Here is a 20,325-nt window from a genome sequence, read left to right as displayed (position 1 = left end):
TTAAATTACATTAGACGGCTGCTGTAAATCTCTTTTGAGCTGCATTATTTAAAGGTTTCACTCATTAAAACCTAAATACTGTATCTAAGTTTTATAACATGTGCATAAAATATACTAAACAGATTTTCAAATTTCCTCCATTTTCTCACGTTTATATTCATTACCCTACAAATAATCTTTAAAATACACTTACATTCAAAAACTTCTGCAATACTAAGTCATAAAAGCCACAAAAGAATAAAATACTTTGTTGAGGGAAATTTAACCTGTGGGCTTTTGTGGTAGAGTAAGAATCATGGCGCCAAACTGAATAATGTTAACTTTTACGAACATTAAAATTTGACCGTTTTTGTTAAAATAATCAACAGTTCGACATCTGAAAACTTTAAAGTCATGTAAGTAAAATGGTTAGGTATATTGGTTAAGTTTTCCAACTACTGTCACTATCTCGGAGAAAAACTGTTTAAAGAAGTGCACGTGAAACCAAACGGAGCCTCGGCTGTTACATCGCGATGCACAATTTGCACACCCAAGGCAAGGGAGAAAACCTAAGTTATACACCAAAGCAATATCCCACGACTAGCAGCCGGAAGCCGAGAGAGAAAAGCTGGATTACGCACCAAAGCAACAGGCCCCACAACTAGCAGCCCCAAGCCAAGGGAGAAAAGCCGGTTTGCACACTGAAGCAACAGTCTAGCGCACTAGCCGCCCCAAGCCAACGTGGGTGGGGAGGTGCGGGGTCGGACCGAATTACACACCAGTGCAACATTCAGCCCGTAGAAGGAAATGGCAACCCACTCCATTGTTCTTGCCTGGAGAATCTCAGGGATGGCAGAGTCTGGTGGGCTGCCGTCTATGAGGTCGTTCAGAGTCGGACATGACTGAAGCGACTTAGCAGCAGCAGCAGCAGCCCCAAGCAGAGGGAGAAAAGCCGCGTTACCCACCAAAGCCGCATTTCGCACAACGACCAGCCCCAAGCCAATGTAAAAAAGCCGAATTACACACCAGAGCAACCTTCTGCACGATTAGCAGACCCCAGCGAAGAGAAAAAACACGTATTACACACCGAAGAGGCAATTCGCCCAACAGGCCCAAGGCAACCGAAAAAAAGCCGCATTATTCACCAAAGCAACATTCTGCAAGACTAGCGGCCCCAAGTGGAGAGAGAAAAAGCCGCACCAAGGCAATATTTCGCGAGCAACCAAAGCAAACTTCCACATGACTGCTGCTGCTGCTGCTGCTGCTAAGTCACTTCAGTCGTGTCCGACTCTGTGTGACCCCACAGACGGAAGCCCACCAGGCTCCCCCGTCCCTGGGATTCTCCAGGCAAGAACACTGGAGGGGGTTGCCATTTCCTTCTCCAATGTGTGAAAGTGAAAAGTGAAAGTGAAGTCGCTCAGTCGTGTCCGACCCTTAGCGACCCCACGGACTGCAGCCTACCAGGCTCCTCCATCCATGGGATTTTCTAGGCAAGGGTACTGGAGTGGCTTGCCATTGCCTTCTAGCGAGTTCATTTCTACTTTTCACTTTCAGTGTTCCTGCCTGGAGAATCCCAGGGACGCGGGACTTCCCTGGTGGGCTTCTGTCTGTGGGGTCACACAGAGTCGGACACGACCGAAGTGACTTAGCAGCAGCAGCAGTAGTCCCAAACCAACGGAAAAAAGCCGCATCACACACCAAAGAAACACTATGCGAGTAAAAACAAGAGCCGCATAACACACCAAAGGAACACTACGCGAGAAAAAACAAGAACACACCAAAGTAACACTAGGCGAGAAACGAAAGTAATATTCCACGCGCTTAGCAGCCCGAAACCAACGGAAAAAAGCCGAACTGCAAACCAAAGCAACATTGCACGAGAAACGAAAGCAACATTCCACGTGACTAGCAGGCCCAAACCAACGGAAAAAAAACGAATTACACACCAAAAGCAGTCAAGATTCCGCACTAGTAGCCATAAGCGGATGGAGAAAAGCCCAGCGTTATATACCAAATTAAAGAAAGCAAAAGCAGCTTTCTCAGTCCCAGGGAAGGAGTATATGCCCAGTATATCTTCCCACGGCCAACATCCAGACGTTTCAAACCCCCTTCTTTGCCCACCCCCACCCTCCCGTCCATCCCCCAGCCCTCCATTCAGACAAAAGGACTCTCCACCTTCACTGGCTTTCCATGGCTACTTCAGGCACTGATTCTCCAAGGAATAAAAATTAAAGATACTTTTCAAGAATTAAACTGATAAGACTTTTCAGGAGAAGGTACACACACACACACACACACTCTCACACATTTCACTCAGTTATTAGTTCTTACAGGAAAAGGCCTGACAGGAAAAAATCAGTCTGAGTTACCATTTTTCTCCAGTAAACACGGACGCTATAACTATAAACATGTTCTCGTAGGGTCTAAATCTGTTTTCCAATCTTAAAATGTGCAACTCCGTACCTTTTTTCGCCTCGTTCTTGCCAACACGCAACACCAACCTTCCCCAGCTGACCGCTAGCTAAACTACCGTTGAAGGCGGCCGTGCCTCTTCCGTCAAGAGCATAAGGAACCGGATGTATGGCGCCAGGAGACGAGCGTAAGAAACCCGATGTATAGCGAGCTGAGCCTCAGGGAAAGTAGGACAGGAAGAGAATACAGAGGCGGGGGAGGGGTAAATGGAGACCTTTGAGGGAAAGTCTAAAAAATAATAATAAAAGAAGAAGAGCCAAGTGTTCTACGTTTCTTTTTTAAGGAATAGATTTACCACTCGCCTTAACTTAATTACTATAAAATACAGAAGAGAACTTTCACCATCACATGTTTTTCGTAATTTATTGCCGTCTCAAATGTCGCCAATATGATCACGCTTGCCTGGCATATTCTTCAGTTGCGTGTGATTTTCTTTTTTCTTCATACAAAACAAAAGTAATAATAAAATTAAGAAAACATAAGGAAAATACTCAAAACATTTAGGAGTCAAAATCTTAGTGTCTTTGAAGTAAACACATTTGGAATTTTCTCAGTAAGCAAATACAGGTAATGCTTTTCACTGAAAATTCAAAAATTAACAAAATGAAGAGATCGACTAAGGAAAATTTCTGCAATTTCTGTCACCTCAGCTTCTGTGTAATAAATACGCTTTCAGCTAATGCATGTCTATACCCGAAAAAACTGGAAAAATTGTAACCTTTTAAAATTGATAAATTATTTTATAAATTATAAAATTTATAAAATTATAAAGTTTATAAATTGTAAATTATTTTCCCTAATATAAAATTCTTCTTTCTAGGAATTAACATGCAAAATCATATGTAATAGAAGAAAATACACTTAATGCAAGACAGAACTAAAACTTATTTTCCAAGGCTTTCCCTAGAATTTATCCACATAGTTTATATACCCATATATAATATACATACATACACGCTCATAGATACATAAATATTTACATATGTATATATTCATACATATATAAATTGTAATATACTTGTATATTTATATTTGGAAGTATACTAGATTTTACTACTTTTAGAAAAGCAATACTGTAGCTCCATTTTCAGTGTTTATGTCTTATTTTAATACTGATGTCTACTAATCTTTATAATACTTCCCCATTTACAAAAATACTTAGAATTTCTTAGTAAGCTGTTATAAGCAAGTAATATAGTGTTGGCTGGTTCTCCCCTTTGAGGGCTCTAGCCATGTTCCATTCTCTCTGAGAAATGTGAGGAATCCAGATTTCTGTGTTAGGTGCATGTAAGGCAGAATCTTCCTGACACCAGCATGGACCTTAAACACTTGAGGGTCTGGAAGGACCACTGATTTTTCTCAACTCTTTTCTAGCATTTGCCAGCCCTCGGCAGGCACTGATCTGAATCCTCTTTCTCCCTGTGTCATTCCCCTCTCCCTCGTCCCCTTCCTTCCTTCTACCACTCTTGGATGAATGGATATTTGTGATGCTAGCTGTTTCATTTTGTTATTGCTGTTTTCCTGTGAATCACACATATTGCAGCAAATTTTGAAAACTCAGCATTGGCCACAGGATTGAAAGAGGTCCGGTTTTCATTCCAATCCAAAGAAAGGTACACTAGTAAAGTAATGCTCAAAATCCTTCAAGCCAGGCTTCAACAGTACATGAACCATGCATTTCCAGATGTCCAAGCTGGATTTAGAAAAGGCAGTAGAACAGGAGGTCAAATTACCAAAATCATAGAAAAAACAAGAGAGTTCCAGAAAAACATCTAGTTCTGCTTTATTGACTATGCCAAAGCCTTCAACAGTATGGACCACAACAAACTCTGGAAAATTCTAAAAGGGATGGGAATGCCCTAAATTTTGACCTGTTCTCAACTTGTAGCAAGCAGTAACATACTAAGGTAGAACATACTTCCTAACAGCTTATACTGAGAATAAGTTGGCAGAAAGAGAAATTTTCTCTTAGAAAGATGATATTTTACTTCCTGCTCACCCATTTGCTTGTGCCCCCATAAGCTTCTGCCTAGTTTCTCCTAGGCTAGGAAAATCATTCCATAATCATTATGGAATGATTATGCTCATTCCATAGTCTTAAAAAAAAAAAAACAACTTACTTTAAGAATTCTTTTTTATTTTAAAATATTTGCAGATTCTGAGATGGAAATGTTCTTCTATTTAATTCTCTTTTTAAATAAACTTCTTACCAATGTCTCAGTTTGTTTTTCCACTTTTGAGTGCTATGACACAAATGAGTTTTGACATCCTTTGTCCTCTTCCAGTGGACAATGGACAAGAAAGAGTAGGCCATCACATTACTAGAAAACAGACATACGAGTATATTAATAATAATTTCTAAATATCATTAAACATTAAGTGTGTTCAAATTTTCATTCATCAACAGCAAATACAAATCTTTATCCTCCTAGAAATGCTGAGAAAAGCTAAGGGTTCTAACCCAGGATTTGCATCTCTCAATTGAAAGGGTATACATACTACTCTTGAATACAACTCCTTCACCCTACTTGGGGAGTTAAACTGAGGTACTCTCTTCAGTGCCCAAGGGCAGACAGGACTATGAGATCGATAGTTCTTTATAGGCTGTTCCTATTTCCCAGGAACTTGGGCCTGAGCAGACGACATCAGGAGAGATGGTCAGCTTCTACCTAAGATATCAGAACAAGACCCCCAGTCTGAGAAATTCCTTGTCTTTCTGTCCTTGCCATTTATTTGGTCTTTCTTTGCTGAATTTTCATCTCTATCCACTCCACCATCACTTCTGCTGTCCTTAAAACTTTCACCATTACAACAGTAGCTCTCTACTGCAAGCCTTACGTTATATTAGCTGTTTAAAAACTTATTTTTATCGAAGTATATTTGATAACAATGTTATGTTAACTTCAGGTGTACAGCAATGTGAATCTGTTACACATATACACCTATCTGCTCTTCATTAGATCATTTTCCCATATAAGCCATGACAGAGTATTGAACAGAGTTCCTTGTAACAGATACTAGTAAGTCCTTATGAGTTTTATATATATATATATGTATGTATGTGTGTGTGTGTATATATATATATATATATATATAGAGAGAGAGAGTAGTGTTTATATGTCAGTCCCAGTCTCTAAATTTATCCCTCTTCCTTTCTTTCATTCCCTCTTGGTATGTTACCTCTTTGTCTTCCTCTACACATGAACCATTTCCCCTGTAAGAATTCCTCTGTCCCTCCAAGGACAGAGGAATTGTCCAAATGTACCTGACTCCTTCATTTGATTTTTCTATTCACTTTCCTTTGGAAAACTGCAGTTTCTTGAAATTCCTATACTGAATAAAGGGCATCATTTGTCTTGAAACTTAGTATGGGCTAGCTTTAAATTCCTCTCTGGATATCAAAAGGAACCTCCATGAACCTCAGTGATTTTCAGAATGAGTAATGTATACTTCCATTGTAACATAACCAAAAGGTTTTTCAGGCATCTTACTGTTTTCAGTTATACTCAGTTGAGTTCAGTTCAGTCGCTCAGTCGTGTCCGACTCTTTGTGACCCCATGAATCACAGCACGCCAGGCCTCCCTGTCCATCACCAACTCCCGGAGCTCACTCTGCCACAAAACCACATGTTCCTTGTCTTGTTGTGTGAATATAGTATACTGAGATGGTCCTAACTATAATGCAAACTTTACTTGGAACTTCTGATTGTCATGCAGTCAAAAACCTGGGAACTTTCATCTTCCAAAATGGATGGCATACTACTTCCATCTCAACAGGTCATATGAACTCTAAAATATGAATCCTTTGGACAACCATTTTAATGAACCCTAGGTAATTCCTAATGAGTCATATTTATGACAACCGTGTATAAGTTTCACTTTAAGCTCAGTTGTTGGTTATATATTACTTTTTGACCTTAAGTAATTGTCCTTTTAATTTCATTCCTAAGAAGACTTTTCATCAACAGTTATTAGTCCAAAACATGCTCAACCGATGATACAGCTACTATTTTGAGGACGATAATATGATGATGATTCACATTTTCCTAAAGTGAGTCTAGGAATCTCAGGTTGAATCTGGGTTCATTGCAGTGGGCTCATGGTCTCTTAAATAGGGTTGCCCTAGTAGCTCAGCCGGTAAAGAATTCACTTGCAATGCTGGAAGCCCTGGCTCAATTCCTGGGTTGGGAAAATCCCTTGGAGAAGAGATAGGATACCCACTCTGGCATTCTTTGGCTTTCCTGGAGGCTCAGATTGTAAAGAATCCACCTGCAATGTGGGAGACCGAGTTTGATTCCTGTGTTGGTAAGATCCCCTGGAAGAGGGCATGGCAACACACTGCAGTATTCTTGCCTGGAGAATCTCTATGGACAGAGAAGTCTGGTGGACTACAGTCCATGGGGTCGTGAAGAGTCAGACACAACTGAGCAACTAAGCATGTAGGGCTGAACTGAAGTGGGTTTCAACGAAAGTCAGTTCAGAGTTAAAGGGCTCCACCCATGGCTTCACAGGTAAAGACTGCTTGCAATAAAGGAGACATGGGATGCAGGTTTGATTCTTGGGTTGGGAAGATTCCCTTGAAGCAGGAAGTGAAAACCCACCCAAATATTCTTCTCTGGGAAATTCCAAGGACAGAGAAGCCTGATGGGCTACAGTTCATGGTATCAAAAAGAGTCAAACACAACTGAGAAACAGAGCACAAAGCACAGGGTTCCTAAATCGGGATGATATCGTCAGAAGTTATATAGGATTCTAGAACCAGTAGACTGTCCAGTGTACCACGAGGTAACTTGGAGGTTACTGGAGAGGTGTTTGATTCCCCTGAAGTGGGTTTATGCTTCTCTGAAGTGGATCTGGAAAATGGTAAATTGCTTCTGGAATCTTCTCACCTGGCCACTGAGGGTCTGAGATCCCTGACGTGTTCCTTGAGATGTCTGGAAATAAACTGGTTCCCTAACACAAGTTCTTGTTCTTAACAGTAGCCCTGTAGACCGCGGATGTGGGCCTAGAATCCCCAGAAGCAGAACATGGGTGTCCTATATGATGCTCAGTCTTCTACATTTAGTCACAGATCTTCTGAACCGAGTCTGGATCCCATAATGTTGTTTCGGAGTTTAGGGAGGTGGTCTTGAATGCTAAGAGGTGAACAGCGATTCCTAGGAGTGATTTGAGGCACCATGAAAAGAAATGGTTATTCCTTTACCAGCCAGTAGCTGTTAAGAGACATAGTGATAATCAGAAACATCCCCACGTGCCTCGTGGGGTAGAAGCAGCCTCACCTGAAAAGAGGCAAAGGCCTAGAGAATTCCAGAAATAGTGATCAAGGGCCTGGCCATTGGTGAATCAACCCAGCCTCCAGCACCTTCCAGGTTTCTTGCTCAGTGTGATAAACCAATGCTGTCCTGACAATGAAGCTGGTGGCTTTCATGATTTGACTGCACAGTAGAATCACCCAGGGAACTCAGTAAGTCCCAATGCCAAGCAGCAGCTAAGCCACAAAGAGCAGATCCTCAGGGGACTCCAATACGAGCCAAGCTTGTGAACCAGTGTTTTCAGAAATCACCTGGGAATCTTGTTAAAGACACAGACCTGACTCCATTGCCTTGGCAGGGGCCTGGAGTCCCATTTCTAACAAGCTCCCAGGTGATGCTCATGTGGCTGTACCAGGGAACACAGTCGGAGTAGTCAGGGCTGAAGCCTGTGGTCCTCAAATGTTCAACAAGCATCAGAATCACCTGGAGGGCCAGTTAAGATGCAGAGGGCCAGGCCCACCCCAGAGCTGTGGATCTGACAGGTCTGAGGTGGGGACCAGAGACTCTGCATTTCCAACGAGCCTGCAGGTGACCCTGATGCTGGTGGCCCGAGGACCACATGTGGAACACCTCGGTGGGGTTGGAGGCATAAATCGTGGATGGGCAAGACAAGTCATCTGTCCCTCAGCTTCCCCAGAACCAAAGTGGAGATGATGAGATCCTCTCCCAGAGTGTCAATGAGGGCGGCACTGAGTGAGCTAGGATTTGTAAGCCTCTTGGAACCTGGCACCGAGCCGCTGGGATATGAGTGACAGCATCCATTCTTGATGACTTTCCCTCGGTCCAGGGTGCGCGTGGAGTCCAGGCAGGCAGACCCTTCAACCACCATGGGTGGCCCTCTCCCCGGCCCACTCACTGCCAACATTGTTCTTGTAGGTGTTGTGATCCCATTCACCCAGTGGTAGCGGAGGGCCAGCTTGCTCATCCAGTCCACAGCCGCTGTGCACACCGAAATCACGGCATAGGCTGCCTCCTGGGGCGGAACTGTGGAAGCCATAGGGGAGAAGTTGTAGGCGCTGGGGAGGAGGAAGATGGCTGTGGGATGGAGAAGAGACTTTCTTACTGTGGGGAGGAGGGCACTTTTCACCAGGAGACCATGGGTGGGCTTAGGGCTGTGTTTCACTATGTGTCTGAATGCGTGATGGTGCTGAATCTGCATTCTGGGGGTAGCAGGATCAGGGCTTTCATTCACTTCCTGATCAACGGTGGCTTCCTGTGCTCGTGCCCAGTCAGGCTCCATCCTCTTGCTTCTGGTATCAAAGAACATGTCTAGATTTTTGAGGGGCAGTCATCCTGTTCCCTGCATGCAGTGAGTGGCCAAGCCAAGGGAAGCCTCTCTGCTTCCCACTTTGGACTTTGAAGCTGGAAGGCAATTCCAAAAAGTGGTTGCCTTTGGTTCATCCCAAGAGAAGATTCTGGAAGAAAATACCGTGGGCTTTTGGTACTTTATTCCCTAGATTTGCCTGCGTCATATGCCTGAAACGGCCTGGCTGCTAAGCCTTTCTTCCTATGCTGTGAGCACCTCTGTGTCTTTCCATAGGCATTCCCCATGTTAATTTTGTCGTTTAAATTAGGCAGTCAGACTTCTCTGGGGGTCCAGTGGTTGAGAATCCACTTGGCAATGCAGGGGGAACACGGGTTCAATCCCTGGCCCAAGAGGATTTCACATGCTATAGAGTAGCTAAGGCCCCAGGACACAACTACCGGACCATACTTTAGAGCCCTTGCACTGCAACAGGAGAAGCTGTCTCAATGAGAAGGCTACACTCGGCAATGAGGAGTAGCCCCTGCTTGCCCCAACGAGAGAAAGTCTGTTCACAGTACTGAAGCAAAAGAATAAATACTACTACTACTACTAATCAGGCCGAGTCGATTGCATATGTACAGAGTATTTTGCATATATCACCCTCTATCAGCGTGAAGCATGGCCTGGGAACACGTCAGTGTCATGGGAAGTTAATGACATGAGCGGCAGCTGGGAACCTGAAGGGGGAATAGTGGGGAATTTGTCATTGATCGCAGCTGGAGCATGAGAATGAAAACCCCAGCTTTCCTGGAACACCATTTTCTCTCCCTCCACCAGAAGCCTGGTATCCATTCCATTCCGTCGCTCAGTCGTGTCCGACTCTATGCAACCCCGTGGAATGTAGCCTACCAGGCTTCTCTGTCCATGGGATTCTCCAGGCAAGAATACTGGAGTGGGTTACCATTTCCTTCGCCAGGGGATCTTCCCGACCCAGGGATTGAACCCGGGTCTACCGCAATGGAGGCAGACGCTTTAACCTCTGAGCCACTGGGGAAGCCCCGGGGAAGCCCCTGGTATAGCTCTGCAAAATCACTCAACATCACAAGGAAATGTGTAGACCCAAAACTTCAAAAGTGAAGGTCTTTTCAGAGAGGAAAAACCTGGGTGGGGAGCAGCTCAGCATGGTACCAGGGCCTCTCAATGGGTGGGTTTGGCTGACATTTCTTCTTTTTCTATTATTTTGTTGTTTCTGGATTTTCTGCGATGAGTTTAAGGGTAGAGATATGATGCACTAGGAATGAAACAACACTTGGAACTGTACCTTCGGTATCCCCAGTTTAACACCAGGGCTGCGACAGAGAAGAGAGAATTTGGAAATGGGAAGCACTGGGTCATTCTCTCCTGTGCTTCAGGCTCAGCTTGAATATCAAACTGGGGACAACAAAATCCCTGCAGGATCCACACAGATGCCTTGAGTGATGCCTCACATCCGAAAGCAAATGTCACCACTGGGGCAGGCAGCCCAGAAGGAAACTGACTGGGGTGACTTAATCTGAAAGGGCTCAGCTGCAAATTCTGGCATTCCCTCCAGAGGAGGTTGGATGGACAATCACAGAGACACCAACCAGCTGACAGAAGCTCTTCATCAGATATCTTCAAGCTCTTGTCAATGTGCCCATAAACACACACAACCCCACACACCCACACCCACACACACAGACACACACCTTCACCTGGGTCATTTGTCAGAGACATTTGTGAGTGTGTACAAGATTGGAAGCAAGTAAGTCGTAATATCAGAAAGTGGTGAGTTGGAGGTGGTGGGAATAGGGGTGATCACAGTCTCTGCTCTGTTCTTTACCAAATGACTCAGATTTAAGAAGATGAGGAATTCCCTGTTAGTCCAGTGGTGGCTAGGAGTCCGTGCTTCCGCTGCTGAGGGTGTGGGTTCAGTCTCTTGGCTGGGAAATTAAGATCCCCTAAGGTGTGCAGCATGACCAAGAAAATGAATAAACACAATAAACATACAGATTGTGTGTAATTAACTTGTTCGCCCACTAGCTTGATATCATGGTATTTAATATCCTAACTTCTGAGATCTTGAGAAGGTTACTAAAAAAATGTTTTCTGGGTTCAGAATAAGATGTGGCTCTTCTAATAACCTGCTTGCATGACTCTGTTCCCAGAGCTGACCACCTGTGTCTCCCAGAGGCACTTAGGTTAACCTGCCCACTGCTGTTCTGTGTGCACAGACTCTCCTCCCCACCACCCCTGCACCACAAGGGAGCCTCCCAGGGGATCTGATGCAGTGGATGCTGGCCAGGAAGACCTGCATATGCTGGGACCATCTCGCCCTGAGTACTGGAAAGTGAAATTATGGAATCCTTCTTCTTTCCCATGAGAGATGCCAGCGGGTTTATTACTCAGAGATGTTGCTGTCGCTTTTTCCTCAGCCCCTCCCTTGTGGTGGTGATCGGGGCTAAAGAGAAATAAAATACCCCCAACTAGTGAAAGGGAGCAGACAGCATCTAATCAAAAGGACAGAGAGCCATTTAGTAAGGATTACTCACTGTGCTGGTCACTGTTTGAGCATATTCTTAACCTGACCAGAATGGGGCAATGCAGCTTTTCTCATCAGGGCTCCTCTTTCCCAGAACCCATGTTTTTATTTTTTTTCCACCTGAGAATTTTGCTTTATTGGGTGTTTGGATAAATAAAAGGTATTTCTTATTTGAGCGACCACCACTATGACTAATGTCAAACGGAAATGATTACATAGCTTGCTGTATGCAAGGCCTCTTACTCTGGGTTTTTTGTTTTTTTTTTTCCATATTTAATTCATTATTTTATCAAGTAACCGAAATTTTAGAGGAGTTTTTTTTTTTTTTTTTTCAATCAACACAGTAAGGGAAGATATTTTGGATATTTCATGATGCTTTATAAAAAAATAATAGAACACTTTGTCCTGAAATTTAAGTTTTATATCTTGAAGTAGTATTTCAAACCACTGTTATGACTAGCCTATTTCTAGCCTCATTAGGCTAGAATTCTTTTGCATATGTTGCAAAAATTCATATTTCTAATGAAACTCAGTGGATTTTGACAGACTACAATACAATGACCATGTCCCTGGGAAGACAGATTATAAGAGGGAATGTTCATAAGTTTTGCAATGCAAATGTTTTTACTAAGGAGAATCATATGCCCCAAGAACCGAAGCTGTTTGCCACATGCTCCTTCCTCTCTCCTGTCAAGGTTCTCATCTTGCTAGATGACGTTTTCACTTTAATTTCTATCAACCACTTTTCCGCTTACCTTTAAGTGTCTGTGGAAAAGCAGCTTCAGACCACTTCCTATCCAGCGGTCTGAGCACTGAAGTCTCCGGGAGGGAGGCGCTGGGCAGGCACAGAGGGCATCTGTGTGCCTTTAGACCAGGCTGTGACCTTGGTTGAGTGGCAGTGAACTTGGGTGCTGGAGCATCGATTCACCATAACATTCCTCCTTTTCGAAAGTGACTTGCTCTTCATTTTCAAACTCGTCTGGATCTCTGGAGAAGGAGCGATCAGGCACGACCTCCCCACGCACCTGTAGGACTTCCTGATCTACCACATCGGACCCGCTGGGCAAGTTCCCTTGGTATTGCAGGGACGGCACAAAGGAGAGACTGTGCTACACAGAGCAGGGGTGGGCGGGTTTATCCCAGAGCCTCTGGGAGATGAAGGAATCAGCTCTGGGATCAGTAGCCACCTGTAGCCTCTCCCTGGGGAGTGCAGAAAGGCTCGACTATTTATTCTTGAAAAACACTGACTTGAAACTCAGAGGACTGAGTTTCTGGGGCGATGGCTGGATATTCTGCCAAGGGGTGGAGGGCATGCCAGAGCAGGGTGTCCATGAGTCCTGCTCCCACCCAAGAGTTAACAACTTTTCTTCTAACAAATTTTCTTGGGTGCAGTATAGAGACTTTCACACCTCTAGCATGAAAATCACTTTATGTAGGAAATAGAAAATTCCATATTTCTTGTAGGAAAATTGATGCCAAGTCTTTCAATTGTTAAATATACGGCATTCTGTACTTCGTGAAGGAAAGTCAGCACACAGATTTTCAAATAAGAAATATGAAAAATTCCATATTTCATGTTACCTTGTTTATTCCCAATTCAGTGTGCAATACAAGAATTTCATATTTCATGGGGGAAAGATCTGTGCCTAGAGTTTCAAATGCGAAAGCGGAGAAATCTGTATTTCATGTAGGAAAATCATGGCTCCTAGTTTCCTAAATGAAATATAAAAAGTTCAGTATCTCATGGAGTAAGTCTCTGCCAAGATTTTCTTATGTGAAATACAGGGAAATCCGTCCTCAACAGAGGAAAATCAGTGCCCCGAATTACATATATGAAATCATCAAAATTCCACATTTTGTGTATTAAAATCAGTGGCCTGATGTTCATAAGTGAAATAGACAAAACTCCGGATTTCATGTGGAAAACTCAGCACCCAGTTTTTCGTATGTGAAATACGCAGAATTCCAAATTTCACGTAGGAAAATAGTATGTGCGTATATTTTCATATAAAATGTAGAGAATTCCATTTTCATTTTGGAACGTTTGTGGTGAGATTTTCACAGGTGAAATGTAGAGAACTGCATATGTCATTCATGAAAACTTCATGCATGGATTCATATGTGAAATACCGAGTTCCGTGCTGCACGTAGAACACTTTTGCCCACATGTCAAAATGTGACACAAACATGGAATTCTCTCTGTAGAGAGATTTAGAGATGAAGCATCTCTTAATACAGAGATGCTAAGGACAGTGTCCTGCTAAGAGCCATGACTCACCAGTGCCAGAGGAATTGAAGTCTGAACATTCATTGTGCAGAGGTCCTTTCAAACTAGTTCTGTTCTCATCCAGCCTCCAGGTGAGAGAACACACGCCAGCTAACCCCATCAGCCCAGGCCTGTGGGACTGGGAGGGGGTGAGAGGATCAACCTAAGACACCCTTTTATGGAGTGATGTTTCAAACTGGCAAACTCTGCACGTAGCAGCTGCTGATGGTACAGTGCCATCCGTCTTGCAAGCCTTACAGAAGAGGGCAAGCTGGGTTCACGTGGCTGGTCATGTCAGGGAAAGAATGCTCCTGCACTTGAGGACAGAAAACCCTCTGTAGCCGGGTGTCCTAGGGGCTGTGCGTAGCCCCTCTTCTGTGCCTGGAAATCTGGCCCACTCTCGTTCTCTGCCCCTTCACATCCTCCCTGACTGCCCCCGGGTGTGTTTTTCCTGCCGCTCCTTTCTGCTCAGGGATCCACGTTTACACTTACATCTTGCTCTGTCGGAGAGATCCCTGGGCTTTTTTCCATCACGTCAGTGCTTCTGATGCCCGAAGGTCTTTGTACCTTACACAAGCTCTTTCACGCTTCCAGTGTCCATTCTTCCATCCCCCAGCCAGGCCAGTTCAGAGAGCTCACACACCCATTTTTGCCAGCGCACATGCGTGTGCACGCACACATACACACACACTCCTAAGTCTGAAAAGAAACTTGCACACATGTGCGACTCTTGGCTTACTTGTGCAGTATAATGGACTTTGGTAAGCACCCCTCTTTTTTAGTCCCAGTTATCTGCTTCACTCGCTAGTTGATCAAGTCAGTGTCCTCGTCTGCTTCCACGGTATATCCTGGAAGGTGAATGGGATTTGCTCATGAGGGGGACTGACATGCAAAGAGGCTGGCAGGGTTGGAAGTCCTCACTGTGGACAGTTGAGTGACGTGTGCCTGCGTTCCCTAATCCTATCGCCTTGGACCGGCTCACAGTGCCAATCAGGTTGGCGTGATTCCATTCCCTGTGCTTTACTTCCAGAAACAACACAGAAATAGCAACGGGTTTTGAACTGGAAATTGATCATGCACCCCTTTTCCCTGGGTCACTGAGGACAACAATTCTTTAACAACTTTCTCTTTACAGAAAGGCAAGCCTCAATTCTTATCACCTGGGTGATAATTCACTTAAAGTCATGAAGAAATTCTGCATGGGTAATGTCAGTTTCATCATAACTGTAATGGTCAACGCCAGAATACATGGATGGGGGTAAAAGTCAACGTATTTCAATCCTGCACTAGTGTTTTTTAGAACACTTAACCAGTCAACCCTAAATCTTACCTGACAGAGGCATTCCTGCAACATCTTTGCCCTCTGTGATCCTAACTAATACTCTCACTTCAGCGAGTGATATTCTTGCCCGTTGGGCATAACTCTAAGTGTGTAGGCATTCTTGTTTCCAAATGTGGGTCACTGTTAACTATTCCTGCGATAACGCATTTCTTGTTGAGCACAGATATCACGGAACTCTTTAAAAAAGTCACAATTCAAGATGCTGGAAGCATTTGATCCAGGAGTGAAAGAAAGGGTCAAATTCACATGCAATCTAACAAGATACACAAATTTAAAAAATTTAAAAAAAGAGGGCATACGAGCAACACAATGCAGGAGTGTTGAACAGGGCAGTGTAAGAACTCAGAGAGCTATGGCAGCAGAGCTGTGCCTAACAGCACAAGCATGGGTGCATCACGAAAGAAGAAGGAGGCAAAGGCAGACCCGCAGGAAGGAACATCAACTCACATTCATGGGCAGACACAATGGAGACGCCCGGTCTTCATTCTAAACAGAGGAAAACATGAACACATCCAGGGAACAGGAAGCAAATGCAGCTCAGGGTGACTGAGACAGAATGCTCATGAATTCATCAGAAACCCGCCAAGTCTCACACACATTGATATTCAGTGGAAGAAAACCTTACACAACACATCCAAGTGTGCAGTCAAATCTAATAGCACCTAGACCCTAGGGCCTAAGTGAAAGCCCTGAAGAGACTGGGACACAAGTCATGGCAAGTTTCCAGAGACTGACCAGCAAGTCAACCATCCACAGTTCACTTTTACTCACCGACCTGTGACTATCTCTGCACTCTTCACTCCAGCACAAGTTAGAGCTAAAGCCACCCCTGGTACTGAAGCACTGGCAGGAAATATTAGGCACTGGGGGACCCTGTCCTAAACTTTTCTTGTCTGTAAGTTCTTTGCAATGCCTTCTTGCTTCATAGTGAGTCGAATGTTAAGGCTTTTTCCTTGTTCTGTACTCTTAAAATGTCTGATGCTGTGCAACAGAGAAGATACCTGGGGCACCACCTTCCAACAAAATTGCGTTCCAGCTTTTCACTCTCTGGCCCTTGTTCACCAGACCCTGTGCGTGGACATCCACATTTCCCTTGTAAAACTGCCAGACCCACAGTTAATGGGCCCCTCATCTTCTTTCTCCATCCTCCCCAAGCCCCACCCCACAGGAAGAACTGTGTCTCCTGACACAACCCCCACATACGACTTAACCACCTCTACAACTCTCCATGGACTGGTACTTCCCACACGGTAAACTGAGAATCCTACATGCCGCTGAAGTTTTTGTCCTGAGGCCCTCCCCAAACAATACGCAGACGCATACAGCTGACGCTTTTTATTTGTCCTTCGGCATTATTTCAGGTTTACTTGTGTCTCCCTCTCGATCCGTTTCACCACCAGACCACTCTTCACTACTTTCCCGTCCAAGAGAACTCTGCTGGCCATTGATCTTCACATGAAGCAGCTTCTTAGGTTTTCTATTTTAGGGAAAGGGGGACACTGCCTCATAAACGTCTCAAAGTCGAGCAGCGGCGGTTCCTTTCAAAAAAGACAGAGACACAGATATGAAAACCTACCCTCTCTGAGAACACTAAAGACAACTTTACTCTTTCAAGTCAGTTCCCAGGAGACAGAGTCTGTGAATTTTTACATGTCCTCTAAGCACATACTAAAAGACATGTACCCCATTCTTCCCCGTAGAACTATTACAATACCTAGGACATGGAAGCAACCTATATGACCCATCGGCAGATGAAGGGATAGGGAAGTTGGGGTACCGATACACAATGGTGTTGTGACTCAGCTCTAAAAAGGAATGCATCAAAGTCAGTTCTAGTGAGATGCAATGCACGTGGAGCCTATTACAGGGAGTGAAGTGGGTCAGAAAGAGAAAAACAAACACTGTATGTTAACACAAATATCTGGATTTGAGCACCATGTAGGTGATACTGAACATGCAACACGCAGGGCATCAAATAAGACACAGACATATAAAGAACAGACATGGGACTCAGTGGGAGAAGGGGAGGGTGGGTTAATGTGAGAAAACAGCCCTGAGACATGTACATTACCTTCTGAACAATAGATGACCAGTGTGAGTTTGATGCGTGAAGCAAGGCAACTAAAGTCATGTTGTGGGACAACCCAGAAAGACAGGGAGGGGATGGCGGTGAGTGGTGGGTTCACCATTCGGGGGACACGTGTATACCTCTGGGTAATTCATGTTGGCCAATGTACGGCCAAACCGGTCACCGCATTATAAAGTAATTATGCTCCAGTTAAAATAAATAAAAAACTATTCTCCATAATCCTTCACAGTGGTCAGTTTCTCACAGTGAGGGTGGCAGGTGAAAAAGATGCAACGGAAAAAAAAAAAAAAAAAAACCGTGATGACCAAAATGGAATCAAGTGATGGGTCAGTGGGGGAATAGCCTTGTACAAAGGAGACTCACAGACCTGATGGAAAGGGGACTTCATGAGGAATAGTAGGTGGACCCCAATTTAAGAGAAGCCTGAGGCTGGACTTGTTGGCCAAGGAATGACAGTTCAGAGATGTGTGCAGCTGACTCAGATATAAATTAGAGTGACTTTGGCCTGACCAGGCCACTTCATCTACCTCAGGCTTCTCTGGTTAGAACCTGTCTTTCACTACAGTTCTCCACACTTGCTGTCTCTTGCTGATTTCCCCGTGCACGGTGTCACGCTGGATTCCACAGAGTCTCACTTTCTCCACAAGTGAAATAAACGACCCAAGTTCCTGGACAACCCTTATGCCAGTGCTCAGCCCCTGGGCGCCTCACCTCTCGTCCTCCCGCTACCTCTCGCGGTGGAGCCTTCCTCCTCACACAGTACTGCAAAGGATTGGGCCATAGATCCTTTATGATGATCTGCCAGGGAAATGAGCAAGGTCGGCACAGGGCTGGCCAGACACTGAGCATTCCTGTGCACCGCCAAGAACTCCAACATAAATCACCAATTTCGGCCCAGTGGCCACGTGGGACCCCACCTCAGCAATCCGGCCAGATCCTGTGAAGTTGTGGTCAAAGAACCAATTGAAGAAGTTAATGCTGCTGTCGTGGTGCCTGAGGCTGTATGCCTTACGTTCAAACCCCTGGGACCACTGAATCGGAGTGGAATGAGAGGCTTGGTATCCTGCAGGAAAAGGAGTATGGGAGAAAGACCTAGCTCACTTTCCCACTCAACCTACACTCTTCTGCCCCCACTCCCCAAATCCAGGGAGCTGCCTCTTACCAGGAACGTTAATGAGATACTCCTTAACAATCACTTCATTCTGGAAATACCTATTCCTCCGAAAGGACAATGTGATCTTGCAGTGATGAGTGGGATGCCTGAATTCCTCCACCTGCCAGGACAAAGTGTTGGGGGTAGGGGGAGTGGGTATGAAACCTCTTTACAGAAGAGCTGTCCTTTCCCGTATTCAGGGATAAACCATGCCCTCTCCCCTCCACAGTCATCTCCCCTCCACAGTTAGCGGGGTCCCCTGCCTGACCTCCAAGTTGGTCATGTAGTGAAGCATCTCTTCATCCTGGTTGCTCATCATAACTGACATCTGGGGGTGGTTCATAAACTGCTTTAGGTCAAGGAGCCTCTAGATGCTAGAGGTAAATGTGCTGGAAGAACAAAGCTAGCCTAAAGAGTAGAATGGCATTGTCTGACTTCAACGTGCTACTAGTGAACTCGCCACATTTCCGTGGATGCAGACTGTATGAACCCGGAACAAGGCCCAAGGCTGTGCCTATGAGTGCACTACCAGAAGGAGCTTCTGTTCCTAACAGGAAGGCCCTAAGCTCCATCTCAGCCTCCTTCAAGGTAGCTTACTTCTGGAAAACAAGCATTCCTAGCTACAACCAGTATGAGCACTTACACATCCCAAACCCACTCCCAAATTCACTCAACATTTTGGAGAAGACCTGGATTCCAGACAAGCTTTTTCTCTGAGGAGTCCCTAATGCTAATGACGATTCTGACTGGGACCTCTGCAAGTAAAGCCCAAGTATCAATTTGTGCTAGTCAGGACAGCAAGAACATCACATCTAATATCAGGAACAGATATGCAGGACGGTAACCAATACCCATCATCCAAAAAAAAAAAAACAACTTTCTACCAGAACTGCCAGATCTGTAAAACTGCTCCTGCAATATCCCAGGTTTAAAGAAAACAAAAAAAGAAAAAAAAAATTCACAACCACCACACCAAGGGATACAACTTCGACCCAGAAGCCACAGATTCCCTGGATGATGGTGCTTCTGTGTTCTAGATGCAGCTTTCGCCTCTGACAGTTCTTATGTTTCAGGCGAGCGTGCGCCCTTTGCGCTCTCTTATTCACCGGCTCCAGCTCCACCTGCAGGGCCGCCAGCGCCTCCAGTGCAGGCTGGTCGCTCGGGCCTCCAGGCCGTGGATGTTTCTGGCCCTGCTCCTCCGAGGACACCTGCTCCTGCTCCTCGTACGCCACCACCTCCACCTCCTCCATGACGTCTAACACCAGCAGCTGCAACTCCTGCCCGATTCCCGCCAGCTCTCCCTCCTCCAGGACCGCACCTTCCTCCGCTGCCTCCACCCAGAAGAGGGCGACCTCCTCGCCTGGCGCACCACCTGGGGCCTGCAAGGCCTCTGCCGCCCCCACTGGGCTGACAGGCCCCAGGGCCCCTCCCTCCTGAAGACCCGGACTCACAACCAAGATCCAGGATCCGGGGGTGCTGCCGCCTTCCTCTGGCCCCGTCTCACTCGCCATGGTGTTCTGGCCGGAGCCCGGAGCTGCGAAGAAGGTAGCCACCAGAGCACAGCAGACGCCGGCACAGCGCGCCCACCGGGCAGCCGCACTCAACGCGGTACCACCAACAGGATACTCGTGCGCAGCCAATGAGCAGGGAAAGGGAGACACGCATGCGCAGAACCGTGAGCCACCACGCACGCGTAGTATGGCAGTGGGAAGGGGCTGAACTCTACACCCTGACCTCCAGACCTCACGACAGAACCAATCAAATGGAGTCTAAAGGCGTTGGCTCCTGGGCCACGCCCCTTGGAATTCTGGCCACTCTGGCCCCAGGTGACCCCTGGGCCAAAGTCAGCCCAGCGCTCTGTGCACCGGTCCACGCAAGCCTTTTGCCTGCTCAACAGTGCAGATGTG

The 20,325-nt window shown here is 45.4% G+C and overlaps 1 protein-coding gene across 1 annotated transcript; it reads right to left on the bottom strand.

The window, feature by feature from the left end:
* Positions 1 to 12,434: 12,434 nt before the first annotated feature.
* LOC148773185 (testis-specific Y-encoded protein 3-like) lies at positions 12,435 to 19,929 on the bottom strand. Its single transcript, XM_088834539.1, has 6 exons — positions 19,402 to 19,929; positions 18,687 to 18,764; positions 18,428 to 18,539; positions 18,183 to 18,328; positions 17,977 to 18,063; positions 12,435 to 12,677 (listed from the first exon to the last, which is right to left on the bottom strand). Exons 1-6 carry the CDS (start codon positions 19,927 to 19,929, stop codon positions 12,435 to 12,437), a joined length of 1,194 nt encoding a protein of 397 aa, XP_088690665.1.
* Positions 19,930 to 20,325: the final 396 nt, after the last annotated feature.

Source organism: Moschus berezovskii, chromosome Y (genome assembly GCF_049115385.1).
Source record: "Moschus berezovskii isolate FMDL1 chromosome Y, NW_MosBer_1.0, whole genome shotgun sequence".
Classification (NCBI taxonomy): Eukaryota; Metazoa; Chordata; class Mammalia; order Artiodactyla; family Moschidae; genus Moschus; species Moschus berezovskii.
This window is presented reverse-complemented; position numbering and strand designations above follow the sequence as displayed.

Excerpts from the sequence above, each read along its gene's own strand:
- LOC148773185 (XM_088834539.1), bottom strand. The coding sequence starts at position 19,929 with ATGGCGAGTGAGACGGGGCCAGAGGAAGGCGGCAGCACCCCCGGATCC. Across the intron at positions 18,540-18,686 it reads ACTACATGACCAACTTGGAG|GTGGAGGAATTCAGGCATCC; the intron begins GTCAGGCAGGGG and ends TTGTCCTGGCAG. Across the intron at positions 18,329-18,427 it reads GTATCTCATTAACGTTCCTG|GATACCAAGCCTCTCATTCC; the intron begins GTAAGAGGCAGC and ends CTTTTCCTGCAG.